We start from the raw sequence: 23,364 nt of genomic DNA, 5'->3' as shown, positions 1-23,364 counted from the left end.
CTGTTCGTTTCCTCACGGGCCTATAAGCATTTTTAAGGCAGAGCCTGGGACACTCAATTTGCTCTCCTACACCCCCTGCCACTTCCCTTTCTCTCTCATTCGTACTGCAGGGTACACTGCCCATAGAGAGTGTACGCAGTGCAAGGAAATCAAGAATGGTTTCTGAGAAAGGTAAAATGCAGAACCCATCCTTGTCTGTAAAATGCAGGCCCCCAAATAAAATTGACAAGCAATTATCAGCTGAGCCAGTTTCCAATCCTTGATGTCTTATGTTGTCCCCCGGTTTTTATTCCTTAAGCCTCTTGACAGCAGCACCTCTTGAAAATACGATTATAAAAATCTTATATGTGAAACGATGTCCAGTGTTCTACCAGACTAGACTCCCAACTAAGCCTGACTCAACCACAAAAAACAGACAACAGACAAGTGCAAAGAAAGCAGCCAAAGGACAAGCAATGGGCCTGATCCAGGAGGTCTTACCTGTTCGGGGGCTCTGGATACATTTGAGAATCTTTAACAAGCAATTGATTCTCCTGATAGCAAGTAAATGCAAAGATGCACAAAATTTGGGGTGGAGGTCATGGTCAGAAATCCTCTGGATTGCCTAAGGGGAGAAAACTCTGGTCTTAAAAAAAAAAAAGCAGGAAATGGGCTCCATGAGGATTTTCACATGGCTTTTTATCTGTTACAATTGACTGCCAGTTCCCTGGGGTTCCCTGCTGGGAAAAGGAGTATGTGGGTTCACAGAGGTCCTTTAGCTGAGAAAGGAAGCAAGAGGGAAAGAAGGGAGACAGTGAGAAGTGTCGCTGGGATCCATGAATTTTTGTGGCATAATCAGAATGTCTAAAAACTCTGCCAAGTCTGAGTTAGCAGTGTCATTATACTGTCTCCCAGCCTGAACGTTCAAGCTGACAATTTGCTGTGAATTCTTCTTTCACTTCTTTTTCTCCTTCCTTCTGGAACCATGCATATTTTGCATTAAGAGGACAAGGGGATGCTTTAAAAGAAGGGTGTTTATGTGTCTCAATGAAGAAAATGTTTAAAAATATCCTAAATGACAATGATATGAGAGATTTCTTACTGGGATACTCAAGAGTGTTTAGGGACCTACCACTGTGTTCAATATGTCTTTGCTATTTGTAAGATCAGTACTCTACTTAAGAAACTGAAGAATGCATCAATCAGCATTACAATATTGAGGTGCATGTGGTGGGTGGCAAGCACCTTACAGCTACTGTAAGTCCCCGACATCTGTCTTTCCCTCCCTCTCACTGTGGCAGGGCTCACGCTTGTACAATGTTCTTAAGTGGCTGCTTCTCAGATGCTCAGAAGACAGTGGATCTTGTCTTTTTTTCAAAGACAGGAGGCAAAAAGAGCCAGAAAAATAACCAATGCCTGCAGGTTAGTCTTTTATTAGGTTTGTGATCAGTTTACCTGTTTATTGCCCAAGAGTAAGCTGGGCAGAGTTTCCGATTTTAGCTCCGTAAGATCAATCAGCTTCATTTTCTTCCACAACCAAGAGAGCTCCTTTCATGGAAGAATCCAAAGTCACAGCAGGGAGGATGGCATCCACCAGTCCTGTGGCCCCTGAGTCTCACTCCTCTTTATCCGGAATTCCAGCCCAAGATCTCATGGATTCATAGCCATGGTCACAAAGGGGGTTGGGACATAGAGCAGGACTGAAACAGAAGCAGTGTGGTGGGAAGGGTGCAGATTTAGAGTCAGGAGACCTGGAGCCTCTGCTGAGAGCTCCCTCTCATCCGGGCAACCCCTGCCCTGATCTCAATCACCTAAGATAATCGTGGAAAGTGACCTTTGTGTGTCACATTATTAGGAATTATGGGGGCCTCTGACTTGAAACTAGAAAATACACAACCCTTCTAAAAGCCTTCACCTTTAAATTTTTACATTTTTTAACTTGCAACTTGGAAATAATTTTAGACTCAAAATATGTTGCATAAATAGCAGACAGGTACAGCCAGGTTCACAGAACTATTATTCACAAGGGCCAGAAAGTAGAAGCAACTCAGGCGTCCATCAACAAATGAATGGATAAACAAAATGTGACACATATTTTTGAATATTATTCAGCCTTAAATAAAGAAGGAAATTCTGACACCTCAAAAGGTCAAATATTGTATGATTCCACTTATATGAGATAGAGTAGTCAAAGTCATAGAGACAGAAGGTAGAAAGGTGGTTGCAGGGGTGAGGAGGGTGGGGAATGGAGAGTTATTGTTTAACAGATGCAGAGTTTCAGTTTGAGATGATGAAAATGTTCTGGAAATGGGTGGTAGTGATGGCTGCACAGTGTGAAAGTACTTAATACCACTGAACTGTACACTTAAAAGTGGTTAAAATGGACATTTTGATGCCATGTATATTTTACCACAATAAAAAAGATTATTTTTTAAAAATATAGTAAAGTTCCCATTTACCTTTTAACCAGCCTCCCCCAAATTATCATCTTGTATAACCATAGTATAATTACCAAAGCCAGGAAATAAACACTGATATTATTAACTAATCTGCAGTCCTTATTCAAAATTTTCCAATTGTCCCACTCATGTCCTTTTTTCTGATCCAGGATCCAATCCAGGATATGCATTGCGTTTAACTGTGATGTCTCTTTAGTGTCCTCCAATTTGAAAAAGTTCTGCAGTCCTTCTTTGTCTTTTAAGAAGATGATGACTTTAAAGAATACTGGCAAGTTATGGTTTGTCTAATGTTGCTACCTGGCTAAATACATGTTATGTATTTTCGACAAGAAAATAACGTAACTGATATGTCCTTCTTAGTGCACCATAGCATGAGGCATGTGATTTCGACAGGTCTCATTACCAGTGAGGTTAATTTAGATCACTTGGTTAAGGGTGTCTTTGCCAGGTTTCTCAACTATGAAGATACAATTTCCCCTTGTTTACTATTATATTTTACCCATTAATTTTAACATCCATTGGTGATGCTTGCCACCCACAATTATTACTGTGGTGTTTCCTGAATGATGATATTCAATTTCTATCATTACTTCTACATTTGATAATTGGAATTCCAATGCAAGGAAGAATTTTCCCTTGACTCCATTTAAAATTAATTTCTAAAAAAAAAGTCAGTAAAGCAAGCCAGAATAATGGTAAAATATGCTCCCCCAATGCCTACTGGCCCTTACCAACTCAAAGTTCCTTTCTAGTATAAAAATTCTCAGATCTGTCATGCCTTCTGCAATAGGAAACAAAACTTGAAGTTCATACCAACTGGCAGTGGCCAAAGGCACAAGTCTTTGGAGAACAAAAGACAGCACACTTACATTTTATTTTCCTCCCCCACTTTTTTTTTTTATTACTCAATCTTAACATTATCCTGAATGTATCAGCAGGGTTAAATAGAGAAAACATTTAAGAACCATTGAGCCTGGAAAATACACATGAAATATTTATGTTAATATTGCTCTAGAGAATGTGAGTTTTAATGAACAGGAATTAAATCACGAAAGCTGCAGTGTTCTAGAAAATTTTTTATCTGCACACACACCCCTCATTAATCTCTGTGCCCTTGAAGGTCATCCAATATCTACTTTTCTGACCCTATGCCCTTTCCCTCTGTGCAAGGGAGGTCCCTTGAAGGCCCCTATCTGAGCTGCTCCAGGTTGGTGTCACAATGAATGGACAGAATTAGTATTATTGTAGAGTTTTCAGTTAACACGGCCCTGAAATATGAAGAAATAAAACTTTCTTCAGTTAGCTATTTGTTCCTGTTATCCATTGCTGAGCAATGAACCAACCCAAAATTTAGGGTTATAAAATAGCCACCATTGTATTAAGCTCATAAATTTGGGGATCAGAAATTTAGAAAGAGCATAGTGGAAATGGCTTGTCCATGGTCCACAATGTCTGGAGACATAGCTGGGAAGCTCAACAGCTAGAAGACGACTAGAATTACTAGAGTCTGAAATCATCCAGAAGCTTTTCCACATAAATATTTAGCACCCTAAATGGTAAACCTGAAGACTGGGCTCAGCCAGGGCTGTCAATCAAAGCACTACACATGCTTCCCAGTGTGGTTGGGGCTTCCTCACAGCATGGCAGCCTGAAAGTCGGACTTCTTCCATTGTAGGTCAGGACTTTAAGAGCGAGTGTGTTCCAGGGAGCAAGACAGAAGTCACATGGCTTCTTACAACTTAGATTCAGAAGTCATCTGGCATCACTTCTACCATACTCTTGTACTCAAGGCAGTCACATTCCCCAGATTCAATGGTTGAGGTCGTGGCCCTCATCTCTTGTTATGAAGAGTGTCATAGAATCTTGGCTATGATTCTAAAAGAGCCACACTCTTCAAAATTGAAACACCAGGGAAATACAAGTTTTAATAAAAATGGAAAGTATTCTCTTAGTCTGAATGCACTCCCCTTCCTCCAGAAATTCCAAGAAACATTCCCCAGGTATCCCTATGACTAAAATAATCCTTTCTTTGGTTTCCCATAGCACCTGTCCGTAACTCTGTTACAGTGCATTGTACTCTAACAATAAATATATAAAATAGTAACTAACAATTATTGAGTGCTCACTATGTGTCAGGTATTATTCCAAGTACTTTTCATGCATTACCTCACTTAATTGCCATGGCAACAATGTGAAAAGGGAAACCCCCATTTAATAAGTTAAAAAATCTGAGGCCCACAAGGGTTAAATAACTTGCCAAAGGTCATATTGCTATTAAGTGGAAGAGCTAGAAATTAAGCCAATACACTGTGGCTCCAGAACTCATGTTCTTAAACCACTGAACTATAGAGAACCATTAACATGCTGCCATGTGCAAATCTGCATTTCCTAGTGAATTGTGAGTTATTTGCAGGCTGAGATTATGTCACAGTTATCTTTGTCTCTCCAGCACCAAACACAGTGCCCGGCTTATAACAAGGAATACAAAAATACACAATAGAAAAGTGCACAAAAGAGAAGAAACCAAAATGCAAATAAATACATGAAAAGATGCTCAAACTTTCAAAATAAAGACATACAAATATAAGATGGCATATTTTGCCTATCAAACGGTCAAAAACTAAAATGGCAATCAATAAATATCAATCCAGTGTTATTGGCAGTATGGGAAAATGGATATTTTTATTCTGATAACATTTTGGTGGCTCTTGGAATTTATAACTTTATAGTGAAGCTTTTCAGAAATATTTATCAAAATGATAAATGTTCATAATCTATGACTGAGTGATTAAATTCCTAACATATATTCTACAGGAAAACTCTCATCTATTCCCATACTGATAATTACAAAACTCTTCATCATAGCATTTTTTAATAACAGCTTGATTGAGGTATAATTCATATATCGTAACATTCACCCTTTAGAAATTTGTGATTCAGTGATCTTTAGTATATTCAGAAAGTTGTACAACCATCACCACGATCTACTTTTAGAATATTTTTATCAACCCAAAAAGAAACGCTGAGCCATTACCAATCACTCCTCATTTCTGCCTCCTTCTGGCCCCAGACAACTACTAATCTACTGTCTGTCTCTGGATATGTCTGTTCTGGACATTTCATATAAAGGAAATGGAATAATATGTGACCATTTGTCTGGTCTCTTTCACCAAGAATTGTTTTCAAGGTTCATCTCTGTCTTAGCATGTATCATTACTTAATTCTTTTCTACTTGAAAATAATATTCCATTGCATATATATATATATATATATACCACATTTTGTTTATCCTTTCATCAATTGATAGAAACCTGGGTTGTTTAAAGTTTTGACTACCATGAATAATGCTGCTTTGTGAACAAGTGTTAGTATAAACATATGTTTTCATTTAGCTCACATGTATACTGACACGTGGAATTGCTGGGCCATATGAAAGGTCTATGTTTAACATTTTGAATAAACGCCAAAGAGTTTTCCAAAGGGGCTGTGCCATTTTACTAACCTGCCAGCAACTTGTAAGTGTTCAAATTCTCGCCCCCCCCCCAACTGCCCCCATCCGGGTCAACACCTCCCAGAAAGGGGAGGGGTGTATTTGTTTTTACCCATCCTAGTAGGTGTAAAGTGATATCTTATGGTTTTGATTTGCATTTCCCTAATATCTAGTAATGTTGAACATCTGTGTGTTTATTGGCCATTTGTATATCTTCTTTGGAGAAATAGCTATTCAAATCTTTTGCTAATTGTTAAATTGGGTTATTTGACTGTATTGTTATATTGTAAGCATTCTTTAAATATTCTTATACAAGCTCCTTATGAGAGATATGATTTGAAAATATTTTCTCCCAACAAGCATTCTTAATTTTACTGAAGTATAATTTATATATTTCTTTTTGTTCCTTATACTTTTGGTGTTGTGTCTAAGATAACATTGCCTAACCCAAAGTCATGAAGATTTATTCCTATGTTTAATCTAAGAGTTGTATAGTGTTAGCTCTCACATTTAGGACTATAAATTATTTTTAATTAGATTTCGCATGTGGTTTGAGATAGGTATCCAAATTCATTTTTTTTTTTCATTTTCCATGTGTATTTCCAGTTGTCTAAGCATAATTTGTTGCAAAGGCTCTTTCTCATTGACTTTTCTTAGCACTCGTGTTGAAAATCAATTGATCATAAGTTGATTATTATAAATTATTTATGGACTTTCAATTTTATTCCATTAAACTCTATACCACAGTGTCTTGGTTACTGTAACTTTGAAGAAATGTCGAAATAGAAAAATGTAATTCTTCCAAATTTGTTCTTCTTTTCCAAGATCACCTTTGCTGTTTGGTCCTCTGAGTTTGGTCCTCTGGGTTTCCATTTAAGTTTTAGAATCAGCAAAAACAACATCTGAGATTTTGAAATTAATTGTGTAGAATCTACAGATAAGTTGGAGGGTATTGCCATCTTAAAAATGCATGAACATCGGATGCCTTTCTACTTATTTAGGTCTTCTTTAATTTCTTTCAATGATATTTTGTACTTTTCAGTGTACAAGACTTGCACTTTTGTTAGATTTAGTCCTCAGTATTTTATTTACTTGATGTTATTATAAATTGACTTTTTTCCTTAATTCCATGCCTGGATTGTTCATTGCTTGCATCTAGGAATAGAATTGATGTTTTTTCATGTTAATCTTATATCCTGCAACCTTGCTGACCTCTTTTGTTAATTCTAATAAATTTTTGTGGATTCTTTAGAAATTTCTCTATATAAGATATGTATCCTACAAATATAGTTTTTTTTTTCTTGCTTTCTAATCTGGATACCTTTATTTCTTTGCCTTAACTAACTGTTTTGGGTAGAATCTCTAGCACACTCTTGAATATAAGTAGCAAGAACAGACATCTTTGTCTTATACTGATCTTACAGGGAAAGCATTCAGCCTTTCACTATTAAATATGATGTTGGCTGTGGGTTTTTCAGATACATTTATCAGACTGAGGAAATTCCCTTCCATCCCTAGTCTTTTCAAATGTGATTATTATAAAAGGATATTAGATTTTGTCACATACTTTTCTGAATTTATTGATATGATCATGTGGTTTCTGTTCTTCATTCTATGACAGTTATTACATTAATTGCTTTTCAGATGTTAAAACTCCCTTGCATTACTGGAATAAATATCACTTTGTCAGGATGCATAATTCTTTTTATATGTTGCTGGATTCAGTTTGCTAGTATTTTGATGAGAATTTGGGGGTCTATATTTGAAAGAGATAGCAGCCTATAATTTTCTTTTCTTGTGAGATCTTTGTCTGGTTTTTGTATCAGGGTGATATTGGCCTGAATGAATGAGTTGGGAAGTGTTCCTTCCTTTTCCATTTTTTGGAAGAGTTTCTGAATAGATTGGTATTAATTTTATAAACATTTGGTAGAATTCACCAATGAAGTCATTTAGGCTTAGGCTTTATTTTATAAAAGGTTTTTAAATTATTAATTCAATCTCTTTACTTGTTATAGGTCTATTCAAATTTTCTATTACTTCTTGAGTCAGTTTTGGGAATTTTTATATTTCTAAGAATTTGACTGTTTCACCAAGGTTATCTAATTTGTTGACATGAGGTTTTTCATAGTATTCCCTAAAATCCTTTTTATTTATATTGGTTGGTAGTGATGTCCCCTTGTTCACTTATTTTACTCCTTTGAGTTTTCTCTTCCTTTTTTTCCCCTTGGTCAGTCTTGATAGAGGTTTGTCAATTTTGTTGAATTTTTCAAGGACTAACTTTTGGATTTATTGATTTTCTCTATTGTTTTCCTATTTTCTATTTTATTTATTTTAATTTGAGTCTTCTACTTTCTCAAATTTGCTTCCTTCTGTTTGCTTTAGGTTTAATTTTCTCTTGTTTATCTAGTTTCATAAGGTGCAAAGTTAAGTTATTAATTTGAGATTGTTCTCTTTTAATGGACATCTTACAGCTATGAATTTCCTTTAAAGCACTGCTTTAGCTACATTCCATGAGTTGTTGTATTCTAAACTTTAGTTTTCATTCATCTAAAAGTATTTTCTAATATTCCCTGTGACTTCTTTTTTAACCCATTAATTATATAGGAGTATGTTGTTTAATTTCCACATATTTCTGAGTTTCCCAATTTTTCTTCTGTTATTCTTAATGTAATTAGTAATTGTGATCAGAAAACATACTTTGTGTTATTTTACTCCCTTTAAATTTACCAAAGCTTATTTTATGGCCTAATATGATCTATCCTGGAGAATGTTCCATGTGACTTGAGAAGAATATGTACTCTGCCATCATCACTGGGTGGAATTCTCTATAGATGTCTCAGGTCTAGTTAGTTTATAGTTTTGTTTAAACTATGAACTTTCAATTTACTTTTTGATCTTCTGTCTACTAATTCTATCCATTACTGAAAGTGGGCTGCTAAAGTCACCAGCTATTACCGACAGATTGCTTATTTTTCCCTTCAATTCTGTAAATTTTTTTAAATGTATTTTGGTGCTTTCTTGTGAGGTGCATATATATTCATAATTCTTACACCTTTTGATGGATTAAACCTTCATCATAATAAAATGCCATTCCTTATCTCTAGTAACAATTTTTGTCCTAAAATACATTTTGTCTAATGTTTGTGCAGCCACTCCACCTCTCTTTTGGTTACTGTTTACATAGCATATCTTTTCACATACCTTTACTTTCAACCTATTTGTGTATTTGAATCTAACCTATGTCTCTTGTAGACATCATGTAGTTGAATTATGGGTTGTGTGTTTCATTTTGTTTTATTTTTACCCATTCTATCCATCTCAGATTTTTGATGAGTTCTGTTGTTGTTTCTGGGTTTTACTGTTGTTACTATTGCTGTTTGTTTGCTTGCTTAATATCTTTCCTGGGCTAATTCTGTAAAATATGTTAAGTCCTATAAGGTGCCATTGAATCTCTGCTTGGTTAGCTTAGTGGTCAGACTAGACAGAGATTTCCTTAAAGACCTTGAATCAATAAAGTGGGGTTTTTTGTAGTTGTTTGGGGGGCTTTGTTTGTTTTTTTTCTTTTAACCCATTGCTCAAGGGCTCTGTGTGTATACTGGGGCACACCTTTGATGCTCAGGCAGGTAATTGGCGACTCTCCCTTAGCCTTCACTTTCCATTTTTAAAGAGCTTGAAAATCAACCAAAGTGAACATCTAAAGCCTTCTTAGATATTTCCTGGTTACGTGCACAGCTCTGCATAGGTGTGTGGCCTTCCAAGTCTCTAGGAACATATTAGAGTTTTGTAAGGCCTTCTACAGATATCTTGTTCCCTAGATCTTTTTTTAAAGTTTTATGTCCAGCCTCTTGTTTGCCCCAATTGGTATTGCTGCCTCAGGAAGCTGCAATGTTGAATAATTGCCACAGATTGTTTTTGACACACTCCCAGGGGATAGGGCTTCTCCTACTGTGCCAACTCTGGGTCAGATCAAAGAAGAACAAGAAGATAACAACAAACCCTATGAATGGGATATTTTCAGGTAGCTTCCAGGCAATTATTTGAGAATGGGGCTTTTCAAATAGCTCCAAACCCAATCTGCACTCTCTGGTGTCTGTTTGGCTTCTGGTTTTCACAGTTACTATGATTGCAAAGTTGTTGTAATTCAAAGATGCTGAAGAGTGGATGGTAACAGGGCAATTTAAAGCACCACAAAGCTTGCTGTTATTACTGAGAGTCAACGTTTTTCTTGAATAAATGCTCCTCAGGTTGCTGCAAGCCTTTTTTTAATTTCCGGAGTTCTGTAAAAGTTGTTTTGTCCATTTTTTTTTCCGTGTTCTAGTTGCTTTTGTAAAATGTAATAATAGATTATGTAATAGTAGATTTTTGAAGATGATCATTCCTGAAGTTTCCCCCAACACACAGCATTATCTTCTAATGTAAGAAAAAATTGGAAACATCTTAATGTGCATCAGTAATGGAAAGGCTAAATGAATCATGGTGTATTCCATGTGTAGAATACTATACAGCTGTTACAAAGAAGGAAGTAGAAAAATAAGTTTATAACATATGGGTGATAAGTGAAGAACGATTTGCATAATAATATGTACTGGGCTTAGGAGCATGCATGCGCACGGTGTGTGTGTGTGTGTGTGTGTGTGTGTGTGTGTGTGTGTGTGTTTAAGCAAAGAGGAAGATCTAAAACCAGCTCATTTTATTATTAAGGAAATAACAGTTCTCTCAGGTGTGAATAGGCCTAAAGCAAAACAAGATAACCTAACTCCATTACTTCCAAAAAAGAAAATGTGAAGAATTTTTACTTTGTTATTCATGTTTTTCTGTTCTCCAGATTTAGTACATATTTCCATTATATTAAAAATAAGATAATAATAATAACCATTATTTAAGAAATAGTTGAGCCACACTCGAGCTCTACTTGATCTAAAAAATCTCGAATTGACCCCAGCTGTATTGGAAAACCTTACTTTCAAATCATCCACATTGCCTTTTCTTTTGTTTCAAATACTGAGTGACAACACACACACCCAAAATTGCAATCACAAATACTTTGAGTGGTGAAATGCATTCTGGTTTAAGGACCCCTTTGAGAATTTGATGAAAGCCATGTGTCCTCTTCCCCAAAAAGTACATATGTGCACTATTTTGTCCATAATTTTTAAGGATTTATTTAAATTCACTAACCAGGTAAAGAATTGCAAATGACATATTTTCGTTGATATGAAGATGTAGAAAATGGAAGAGATTTGGGGATTTGAGGGCTCTATGTTCTCTATAAAGAGAAAAAAAAAATGATCCAGAGGGGAAATAACTTGTCCAAAGTCACACTGTTAAATGGCAACAGAAACGAGACACATCCAGGTCTCCTGACTCCCAGGTCAAGGTTCTTCCCCCTAAGTTACCTTGGACCACAAACCAACGACAGTCCTCTTGTGGTTCTCCAAGAGTCTCACAGGCCTTGTGCCAAAGATGGGCTCTCACTGCTGTGGCTGCTCTGATAGGCTCTGACAGCCATGCTGATTCCAAGGACCCTTGGGATGGGAAGAGAGAGGGAAACCATCCAGTATATACTTTCTGCACTGTGTGCAGCCTGATAAAAGGCACCAAGGACTCACAGAGAAAGTGAAGACACAGGGAAGACAGTCCCTGTGAAGACATGACTAGGTCACATCGTGATTGTGGAGCGACCCGATGACACATAGAGTAGAAACACTGGTCCAAGAGAGGAGAAGGGAGAGTTTGCTGTGAGCATGGATGTAAAGGCAAGGCTCCATAGAAAAGGCGAAGGAATCAAAGGATGGACAGAAACTAAAGAAATGGGGGAAAGGACAGAAGGTATCTGGGAAGGGGAGGAGAAGGCATGGAGTCAGGAAGGGCAAGGAGAAGCGAAGGAGCACAGTGACAGGGAAACAGAGTTTCCCGAGTCTGCTGAGAGGCTTGCCAGTGGTTCTCTCACATGCCTCCCAGCCCCAGGGAGCCCCTGCGTGCAGCCCCAGCCTTGGTGTCCCTGCCCCTGGGCCAAGCCCAGACACTAACCATGCCTGTGTCTGTTCGACTTTCTGCAGCTCCCCTTCGCGGAAGGCCTGTACCACTTTTACCACAATGGCCTTGCCAAGGCCAAGAGAAGACGCAGCCTACACCACAGGCAGCAGCTGGAGCGAGACCCCAGGGTGAGTTTTCACTGGAAACCTGCCTCCCAACCTCTGCTGCCACCACTGAGCCCATCTGGGTGTGTGGAGGGGATAGCAGGGGGGTTTGAAGTAGAGGCACTTCCTGGATCATGGTAAGGCCATTGGATGCTTTGCAGAGTGGCTCCAGGGCCACTGCTCCTTTGTCTCATGCGTAATCAGTAACCCTACTCCTCTTTGTAGGCCTGGGGAAGCAAACAGGGATATCACCTTTTCTTGGCTGTCTTCTGGTACGTTATTGCAGGAGGACTTGGGGTTGCCTGGGACTGTGTTTTGGCCTGTGATGGATGGGAAGACACCAAGCGGTTTAATGAGTCATTTTATGGAAAGTTTCTACTAGCGACTCCACATGCTCTGAGGAGGCTGCCATGCCTCATATTGTGAGTGGGGAAATGAGTGGGCCAGTAAGTGATCAGCTCCCAGCAGGCAACAGACTCTCAGTGTCCATGCATGAGTGCGGCCATGAGACCTTCTCCATCTTCCTTCTCATCCTGTATTTCCCAGCATTGCCCTATTGGACCCTCCTGCCCCAACTGTCTTCTTGGTGCTTGCAACCTGCATTTTGCTATGTCCATTCTTTACCTTACTCTTGGACTCCAGGTCCCATTTCCTATTCCCCCTGACAACTCAATGCACTTTTCCCCAACCAAATGTATCATCGTAGCCACAAGGGACTCCTCTTCCAGTGTTTGCACTCCCTGCTTTTCAGAATAGAAATGCTGGTGATCATATCTTCTGCAATCCCCATAAACACACTCATCGAGTTGGATAGATTCTGATTTCTCTCTCAGGCATATTGCTAAGAGGGAGAGTGAGTAACAGCCCATGCAAGTTGCTCTCTGTATGTTGAAGGCAGTGCAACCTCTACCCAGGACTCTTGGGAACAGGCTAGTGAAAAATGTCAGTTGTTTGAGTTAGGGATTTGCCCAAGAGACTTCCTTTGAGCTGATGGAATCTGAAAACTCATTCTTGTGGGACTTTTCACGTGAACACTTCCCTAGGTTTAATTTGGGCTTTAATTAGGAACGTAGATGAAACAACTGACCGGCCACCAGCAAGTTTTCTTTAACTCCTGAACCCAGGGGTTTCCACATTCCCTGGAGTGGACTTGCTGCTCTGAGAAGCCACTTTATCTTTGCTTTTGCAGTAACAGCCAAGTTGCCTGTGCTGCCAGCCAATGTCAGTGTCCATAAAGGGTCTGTTGTGGAAGCTGGCACCACTCCCTAAGGGAGACGCCCTCTTTTCTGTGTGATAATAGGTTGGACCCTGGCCGTACCAATGCATTGCCTGGGGGATACCCTTGGGCAGAGTGTGGACAGGGATCTTGTCTGTCTCACTTGTGAATTCAAGGTGGACACCAGTAGATAAAGACCACTCGAGTGTACTGTAACACTGGTTTTTCCTACACTTCAACCCCGCTCCATGTTCTTGCTTTCTATGGTCAATTGGTTTCCTTTTATTTACATATTTCCTTAAAAGTCCCATTGGTTTCTTTTCTTCCATGACTAAAGGCATTGCCCCAAGATTACTCAGAAAAAAACATAAAATAAACTGCAGGAAGCCAAGCTCAGTGGCTCATGCCTGTAATCCCAGCACTTTGGGAGGCTGAGGCAAGAGAATTGCTTGAGGCTGAATTCAAGACCAGCCTGGGCACCTCAGTGAGACCCCTATCTCTGAAAAATAAATAAATAAATAATTTTTAAAAACATAAAAAAATAAAATAAAATAGGGGGATGGGAGAAAAAAGGAAAGAGATGTTCAAAAGGCTTGGGCTGAGAAAGAGAACTGAGGGGACTCAAAAGCCACTATTTGGGTCAGAGAGACTAATTGCGACTAGGCTAAGATTTTCTCATGCTAGCACCTCTTGAAATTATCTCTGATGTGCTGATTCTTAAAGTGTAAAGTGAGATTTCCAAAAGAGAAGAAAATGAGACAGGTTGGGGTATTACCGAGAAAAAATATATGTATCAGGCACTGGTGATTCTAAATCCTTTGGCTTCCTCCTTGAAATATTACGTATATCACTAAAAGGGGTGTCCCTTCCCCCTTCACTACTCACAGTAAGGGCCCTTGGTGGCCAATTGCCTCTGCCTGGTGGAGGTGACCACATGCCCTGCCCATGAAGGCCAACAGGAAATTGCAGGGAAACTAAAGAAGATAATGTCTCCTGTACCTTTTCTCTGTCTTGTCAAGGTTAAATGTCAGGAATCTTTGTCAACTATAAACTCATTCCAGGAAAAGAAAAAAAAGTACGAAAATCTTATAATTCTTTGCAAAAAGAGAAACCTGTTAACAATGACTTCCTCAATCCAAAATATTAGATTAAGGCCTCAGTCTTTTCTGCATGATGTTCCCGTGGTGGTCTAATTTTGGCATCTGCTGATAGCAAAAGATAGTGGCAACTATTCTTAAACGAAAATCATTGACTATTAAACAGTGCAAAAGTAGCAATATAAGGATTCTGTCTGTGGGTTTATGGATATTAAACAATAGGGCAAATATGTCTAGTGTTGGAATACCCCAATCTTGGGGTTCCCAAGCCCATTCAACCAGGTTGCAAAAAGAAAAGTAAATAAAAGTGTAGGAAATGGGGAAGGAACAAATAGCTAGAAGAATTGCTGATCCAGGCTTTTCTCTCACATAGATGCTGTAAGTTATGCTTTACAGACTTAAGAATAAGTTGCTCCCTCATTCTCTAAAATATTTTCTCTTCGAACTAGTGACTTTACCCATGCTGGCAGCCCCAGCACTCTTCTGCTTCCTGTGTCTACACTATTTCCCTGCCTCTTTCACTCATTGTCCACAGACTCAAAAAGGGGAATGGAATGCCCAGTGCAGGATGCTCTGAGCTGATATAGAATCTCAGTGATGGACCTACCTGGGTAGCTTTCTGGCCAAAGAACTCACCAGGATTTGCTATCTACCCAAGAAATAAAAAAGTAAAAGAGAACCAAGGTAGTTTGTTGTTTTATTTTGGCTTCAGAACAGAAATTTTTATGATGTTTGTCTCTCATTTAGTAGCTGATTTTTATGTGTAAAGGAAAACAGGAGAAAAAAGATTAGAAAGAAATCATAAAGTGCTACTTTCAATATATTTGTCTTTTTGTCCATGCAAGGAAATATGTAAGATAACAGATTCTATTGTAGACTGTTTGAAGGTGTTTTCTTCTCTTTCCAATTCTCTCTACTAAAAGGTTAGCAGGCAGCTGAGTGTCATCATTTAGATGCTAAAAAGCAAAAATTGTGTTTTGTTTATTTCTGTAATATCTTTGCATGGTGCATTTCCGAATACATAGCATAGGCTCAGTAAATGACTATTGAACGAGTGAATGATTAATAACTTTTCTTCAGGGTTTCAATTCAGGACATAGTATTGTTTTCGTTATCTTATATTTTTAGCCGTATCCTAAAATGTGCATCCATTGGGAAATGGAAGTACTATACAGTCTTCTCTGTAGTTTCTCTTTTAGATACATTCTTAATCGTGGGTAACAGAAACCAATTACCTACCATTTCATTACTTCCAAGTTTTATCACTAAGAATCCAGGAAGAAGTTTTTAATTTTTAAAATCTAATATACTGTTTTCCTGGTCACATTCTCAGTCATGGTACAATCACCAAAGCATGGACGATGTGTCTAGAAAGTTTTGATAGCTAAAATAATTTTAAGATATAATGAATCAACCCAATGTTGAGATAAAATAATAAAACCAAAAACACCTTCTCCATATCAAGCTGAAGAACAAATATTCTCTGCCCCAAACCTCTGTGAGATGTGTTAAACTTTAGCTAGGGCAGTGTCAACAAATCATGACACCAAACCTAACTGTGGTCCATGGTCAACATATCAAAACCTCATGAATTCTACAAGTACTTGAAAAGCTCCTGGAAAATAGATTTATTTAAGATGATATTTGTTTCAAAGTGCTGGCAAACCACACATGCACATCTGAAAAAGAGTATTGAAATGAAATACTCTTTAAAAACATGATGAATGCCCATCAGGCAATAGAGGGCAACCAACCCGCCAATTATTTCAAAAGGCAATAGTGGGCAACCAATCATTTTAAAGGTCAACGCATGATCCATGCGTAGTCAGCTTGTGTGCAGCTTGTGCACCATAGGGATAAAAGGCATGCCGTTGTTCCCGTCGGGGTCCTTGCCTGCGAGAGTGGCCACTGCGTTGGTGCTCTGGGGCTTGGACCCTGGCTAGCCAGAAAATAAACCTCCTCTTGTGTGATTGCAAAAAAAAAAAAAAATGAAGAACTCACATCATTCCATGAGTAATATACACTAGTCATGTGGCAGCCAAATAATTTAATCAAAAACACACCTAATGGGTGTGGTGTGTACCATCTGGGGGATGGGCACACTTGAAACTGACTCGTGTGGGGCAAAGGCAATATATGTAACCTAAACATTTGTACCCCCGTAATATGCTGAATTAAAAAAAAATAAAAAATAAAATAAATAAGCTGAGTTTCATTGGTTGAAAGACATTATTTGATTTGAGCATTACAAACACGTATTTCCTTTTCCTAGCAATTTTACTAGCCTGTACAGTTATCCCTCAAAATCATTTTTAAACCTGTTCCAATTTTACAAGTCAGAACCTCCTATCAGTCCAACGAAAATTTTCTTTGGTTCCCCCATCTCAAAGAATGCATGGTGTTTCCTTTGTGTTCTATATTTGGGAGCTGTATCTTTCTGGCTTCTTTCTCATCCAAACGCATCCACATTTCTAATAACCATAGATGGCAGCTGCATAATCCAGTAGTGATCTCTCTTTTTTCTTTAAAGATCTATTTTTGAATATGTTTGTGGAGTTTTCAAGATACTTCAATAACCCACAAAAGTTAGTTTCACTGGATAATACAATCACTTCAAAAATCTCACAGAACAATACCACCAGGGCAAAAGAGAATTTTCCTATTCTTTAAAGTTAACTGGATATGAGTGGTGTGATTTGTATTTATTGTGGCCAAACTTTCCCTTTTTAAATTTATATTCATTAACTGTTTGATACCTAGATTAAAATTTAGGGAAGAGAAGGAAAAGCACCATTATCCTATGGAAAGTCTACATTCAGATTGAAAACGCCATGGAGAAAAACATCCTCCTCTTTTGCAGGATGTTTACCTTTTTAAAAGGATTTTATACTCAAAGAATAGGCTGTTTTTTAGCCTTATACTTGTTATCTCTAAAATGTTAAAGTTTGAGATTTTGAGATGCTGCTCTAAGAAATGTATAGGAATTCTCCTATTTATCTTCCAAATGTGTCCTTGAAGGAAAAGACAAAGGCAGATTTGATTATATTTTACTTATTAAGAAACATAGGCATGGTAAGTTTATTATTAGTATTATAACAAAAACAAAAGTCATCATAGTATTCTGTATTTTTGTAGAACTTTTATTCTTGAGGGCATTTGTGGCTACTGTTTCTTCATATTCTCATGTCCTTGTGGCGTAAGTTGGACCAGGGGTGGTTTGTGACTTGCCAAAAGTCTCATGGTTTGTAAGCTGTCTTAACCACTACACAGTGCTGCTGCCACTAATGTAGGAAGAGTCCTAAAGAAACATTGATTCAGTCCTCTTAAGAGCATCCTCTCTTGAAGTCCAGGGATACAACGAGGCTTAACACATAGGACAGTGGTTCTCAGCTGAGAGTGGCTTTGTTCCTAGGGATCATTCGACAATGTGTGGATCGTCACAATTGGGAGGCACCCCTGGCATCTAGCGGTTCATGGCCTAGATGCTGCTAACTATCCTGAAGGCACAAGGCAACCCCCACAACAACGAATTATCTGGCTCAAAATGTCAATAGCACTGAGCTTGAAGAACTCAGGTGTAGGGGAACAGCCCGGGAGTCAGAGGGCCATGGCCAGCTTTGTGACTTTAGGCAGGTTAGCACCTAAACTTTGAGGATTCAGTTCCCTCATCTACAAAATGGGATGACAATTGGAATTAGCTCATAGGGTCAAGGGGAAGGTCAAATGCCATAGACAGGTGAAGCATTTGTCACTCCGCTTTACTTTTCTATTACTGCATAACAAATTGCCACAAATGTAGCAGCTTAAAAGAACACAATTTTATTATCTCACAGTTTCTGTAGATTATAAACCCAGCACAGCATGGCTGGATTCCCTGGTTAGGGTCTCAATGGGCTAAAATCAAGGTATTAGCCAGGCTGTGCTCTTTCTTGTCTGAAGGTCCTAGGAAAGAATCTATTCAGGCTCTTGGCAGAATTCAGTTCCTTGGGGTTGCAGGACTGAGGTCCCTGTCTCCTTGCTGGCTGTTGGTCGGGGGTTGTGCTCTGCTCCTGGGGCCACTCACCTTTCATCTCACTTGCTCCTCCATCCTCAATCCTGCCACACATGCCAAATCCTCCTTGTGTTTCCCACCTCTCTGACTTCCTCTGCTGTTTTTAAGGGCTCATGATGATTTCATTGGGGCCACCCAGCTAACTAAGATAATCTCCCTTTTTTGAGGTCAGCAGAATGGTAACCTTAATTACATCTGCAAAGTCCCTTTTGCCATGTAATGTAACATAACTATGAAAGAGCACCAGGGGTTGGAGACCACAGGGATCAAAATTCTGCCTGGCCCTTGACTTGTTCTGGAAGACTTGGCATGCCTTCCAGGGTCAGGGGCTCTCCCTACACAGTCCTGGCTCTCCCCACCTCCAACCCCCATCCAGAGAGTGCTCTGAACTTAAAGGGGAAAACATGAATCTGTGGGCCCGTGACCTTGACCACATTTTGAGCCCAAATGGTGAAGCTGAGAGACCCAAGTGAAGTGCTTTCTGACTCAGCCTACCATCTGGCAACCAAATCCATTTTCTAGACACCATGTCAAAGGTCAGCAGGTGTAAACTGTAGGTGGGTGGTGCTTTTTGAGAGTGACCTGGAGCATTAGAAGAAGGAGAAATGTGATAGAGGGGAGGAAGAAGCAGGAAAAAGGTGTCTTCATGGACGTCCCAACCTGTGGGAGAAGTTCATCTGCCTGAATCCGCTGCTTTTAGTATGCCGCAGGGAAGACTTTCAGCATCTCCTCTGGGCATTGCAGATGCACCCGGCTCCCTGCCTCAGAGAGCTGCTGCTAGTGCCATAATTAACTATTTGTGGGGAACAGAGAGAATTATTTACTACAGCTTCAGAAGGGAACAGGGAAAGCTGCTCATGAGTAAGCCTGATTTTTTCCCTTAGGTGTGAGCACATTTCTAAATGATGGCTACTGTTCATGCCGTTTACTAAAGGAGAAACAGGAACACTCTGGAAGGCATGTCTCCAGTAAGCCCAGAGATTTCCGAGGAGTTTTCACTTTCTTTGGGAGAATTCTAACAAGCCCTACTATACAGAAGAGGAAAGAGGTGGCTTTGTATTATCTTTATAACTCAAAAGATGAAGACTCAAATAGTGGACTGGCAAACTTTTAGAACTTACTGGAAAAATCTTAGGTGATTGTGGGGCAAATTTCTCCTGACCCGCCTCACCTGACTCCTTTCCAAACCTTCCCCAAGATGCAAAAGTAATATAACTAAAATGCCTCTATTATATCTTCTAAAAATGAATATTTTGTGTATGCTTATTAAACTCACATTATGACTCTCTTATGTACCCGATTGCTGGCAAACCATTTAGTCGTTCGGCAAGTATTTACTGAGCCCAAACTATGGGCACTATTCTGGGTACTGAGATACAACAGTGAGCAAAACAAAATCCTCCTCCCACGAGGCTTGTATACTAGTGAGGATGAGGAGAGAAGCAAAAAAAGCAATGACCACTAGTTACTTGGCTGGTGGTGAGTGAGTAGGATGACTAGAGTGGAATGTGGGAGGAGGGAGAGCTGTAGGAGGGGCAATTCTATTTCTGCTTTGTAAAAAGCATCCAAGGTTGGCTACTCTGGTAAGGTGGCATTTAAATATAGACCTGAAGGAGGAAAGAAAGGAATCCATGTGAGCATCTGGAGAAAGGGCATTCCAGACAGAGGAAGCAGCAAAGGAAGAGGCCTGGAGTCCAGGGCACACTAGGGATGTCCTATGGACAGCAAGAACACCAGTAAGGCTGCAAAGGAGGGAGCCACGGAGAAGGGGAAAAGAGGAGAGATAAGAGAGGAACAAGGAAGAAGACCATGGATGATATTACAGGTCAGGGTAAGAAATTTGGATTGCCTCTGGGGCCAAGCACGGTGGCTCATGCCTGTAATCCTAGCACTATGGGAGGCTGAGGCAGGAAGACTGCTTGAGTTCAGGAGTTCGAGACCAGCCTACACAAGACTGACACCTTATTTCTATTAAAAATAGGAAACTTAGCTGGTCATGGCAGTACACTCCTGTAGCCCCAGCTACTCAGGAGGCTGAGGCAGGAGGATCGCTTGAGCCCAGGAGTTTGAGGTAGCAGTGAGCTATGATGACACCACTGCACTCTACCCAGGGTGACAGAGTGACATTCTGTTTCAAAACAAAAAAAGAAAGAAGAGGAAGTTTGGATTGACTCTGAATGGAGTGGGATTTCTCTGCCTCTGGACTAGGCGAATAATAGACTATGGGATGGAAGTGGGGGTGGGGAACAATTGGAAACCAGGGAGATCAGTGCGAGGCAATTGCAATATTCCAGAAGAGAAAAGCCAGTGGTGTGGGCCGGGGTAGCCAAGTGGTAGATTCAGAGAGGAGCAAGTCAGATTTGGGTTTATATTGCAAAGGTAGAGTCTTCAAATTTGTTGTTGCATTTGCTGATGGATTAGATGAGGAACGAGAGAGAGAGTCAGAGTTGGAGATATAAATTGGGAGTCATTCACATACTCTTAGCATTCAATGCCAGGAGACTAGTTGAGATTCCCTAGAAAAGGAGTGTAGGTAGAGAAGAGAAGTTGCGTGGGACTGAGCCCTAGGACACTCTAAGATTTAGAAGTCAGGAAGATAACCAGGGACCAGCACAGGAGACAGGGAAGGAGCAAGTAACCTAGAAAGAGAATCAGAGGTCCAGATTGGTTTACTAACCAATCTAGTAAATGTGTTCTACCTCATCCATATTTTACCAGAGTAATTTGGCCATCCTTATCATTATTTCTTATGAGAAAGATTAACGTTTCTTCACTTTTCTTCCCTCTAATCTATTTATGAGACCCTCTCTTAAAGGGTATCAAAATTCACAGTGCACACATGAACTTATGTACTTAAAATGGTCGCATGAATTTTGTTCCAAGTGGACACTGCTTTGTGCTAGGCAGTGTGCTTTAAAGCAGGGGGTCAAATTTTGACTCAGAATGATGAAAATTGTAAGCTCCTAAAACCCCAAGCCAAGCTAGGCACTATCTCACAGCCACGACCTCGTCCCACAAGCTGCCAGGTGAGGTTACCAGGAAAGAGCTCCTGTTTGACGTGGCAAGAGGAGAACCTGAGTTGGGCACCTCTTTTTAATTTTAAGGAACTATATATGAAAATGATCAAGTCTGGCTGTAACCCAAAAGGAAAGACCTTAACCTCCAATTAAGGAAAATAAAAATCCAAGTTGTATTGATTTAATCCTGACCACATTTTCATGGATTTCAGAAAGATAAAGCTCTTAAAATAATTTCCTGTTAAGATTCAAAAATCTTTCTAGAATGTAACTTCTCACTCCTCAAATCACTGCTCCAAAATAAATTTTATTCAATACTTAGCTTACAGAGACTATAGATATGCCTTAACAGTGACTTAGAATAGGTATGTCTATCTAGCTACTGAATATTTCTCAGATAATGCTTTGTAAGGCAAAGGTAGGTTTGAAGTTCAAGATTCCTCAAAAAGATTTTAAAAAAAACTCTTCAGAACTCTCTTTGGGTATTTTTTAATTGTTTTAGCCAATTTCCCTTTATGGTGCCCATTGACATGTTTGTAATCACATCTCCATCTATAAATGGGCTTCATGCTCTTAAATCCAAATCAAGGGAATTTTGAAAATGAGTGCAATTGAATTCCTGCCATTTCCAGTAATTTCAAAGCCTTGTGGGTTCAGGAGAGGATAAGAGTGGAGCCAGGTCTAGAAATGAGTAAACAGCAGTTAGACAAGGAGATTCATGTCTGAATAACAACCCAATTGCTGGAGTTTATCTAATTGGTTTGCCATTATCTGTACTGAAAATGTTGTGTTTTCCATCTTCTCTATGGCAAGCATGTCCCATTTAGCAATAAAGAACTTATTGCCTGAGAGAAAACAGGTAAGACAAAACAATTTTCCTTTTTCCATTTCCCCTAAAAAGGGAGAGCAGCCCACCCCAACTAAAGAATGTCTTAATGGATGTTAGTTTGTAAGAACACCTCAGAGAATCAACATGAGACAGCACCCCCCAGAGCACAGAAGAATAGCAAAGCAATTAAAACCTATTGTGCAGAAAAAGTCTCAATAATTGTCTACCAGGGAAGAAAGGAACATGATTGAGAGGGTCCAATTGGAGGTCATTCTTGAGTTCCAGTGCTTTCTGCGACACCAATCAACCGTGTTTTCCTTGAACAAACCATGTCATCTTCTAGTGTTTCATTCCCTTATCTACACAGTGATGAGTGTGAACTAGCCGATCTCTAAAATGCCCCCTTGGATCTTAATATTTGAGATTCCAGGGACAAGCCTGAAGCTTCTCCAACTGGTTAATGTCCAAGCCAGTACTAAAACCCAGATATTCCCACTAGTTTGTGATCCTTACTTTACGTATCTTTATTTTCATCTGAGAAGTGGGGTTTTTCTTTAAACCAATGCTCCAAAGTGTTTGGAAGAGTTACTATTTATATGTTAGTGTCCTCTTCTTTTAGAACAGAATTTCAAATTTTATCTTGCTCAAAGCAGTTTGGCATGAGCCCTAAAATCCTATTTCTTATCACAAGGGAGATGTAAGATGATGAAGTAGAGGTGATAATAGCATCTCTATCACGTTTTACAAATTGGTATTTGGCGTAAGATGTTACCCAGCATTCGGGGTGTGAAGGAGTAGGGGGCCCTTCAACTAAAAAATAAAATTTGAAAACCATTGATTTCTAAATACATCCCATTCTCCACCCCAGTCAATCTGTGTGTCCAACAGGGACAACAAGCTCCGGAGGCCACGCAAATAAGTTACAAATTGAAGTGGGCCAGGTGTAAGCAAAGCAGAAACTCAAGAAAGAGAATAAATGATAAAATTGTCTTCTTCCTCCGTGTGGGCAACATAACAGGGGGTGCTGAGGGTATGAAGGACCAGAGAGAACCCACCGTGTCGAAAGGAGAGAGCAGATTCTCTTTC

The 23,364-nt window shown here is 39.3% G+C and overlaps 1 protein-coding gene across 1 annotated transcript in view; it reads left to right on the top strand.

The window, feature by feature from the left end:
• The window catches only part of PCSK2 (proprotein convertase subtilisin/kexin type 2), a 229,894-nt gene that overhangs the window by 19,140 nt on the left and 187,390 nt on the right, over positions 1-23,364 (top strand). Inside the window, exon 2 of the mRNA XM_012759525.3 lies at positions 11,988-12,092. Within this exon, the coding sequence (XP_012614979.1) occupies positions 11,988-12,092 (105 nt within the window). The remainder of the gene's footprint in view (positions 1-11,987; positions 12,093-23,364) is intronic.

This window comes from Microcebus murinus, chromosome 16, assembly GCF_040939455.1.
Source record: "Microcebus murinus isolate Inina chromosome 16, M.murinus_Inina_mat1.0, whole genome shotgun sequence".
Lineage (NCBI taxonomy): Eukaryota > Metazoa > Chordata > Mammalia > Primates > Cheirogaleidae > Microcebus > Microcebus murinus.
The sequence above is the reverse complement of the archived record's forward strand: the minus strand, read 5'-3'. Positions and strand labels throughout refer to the sequence as shown.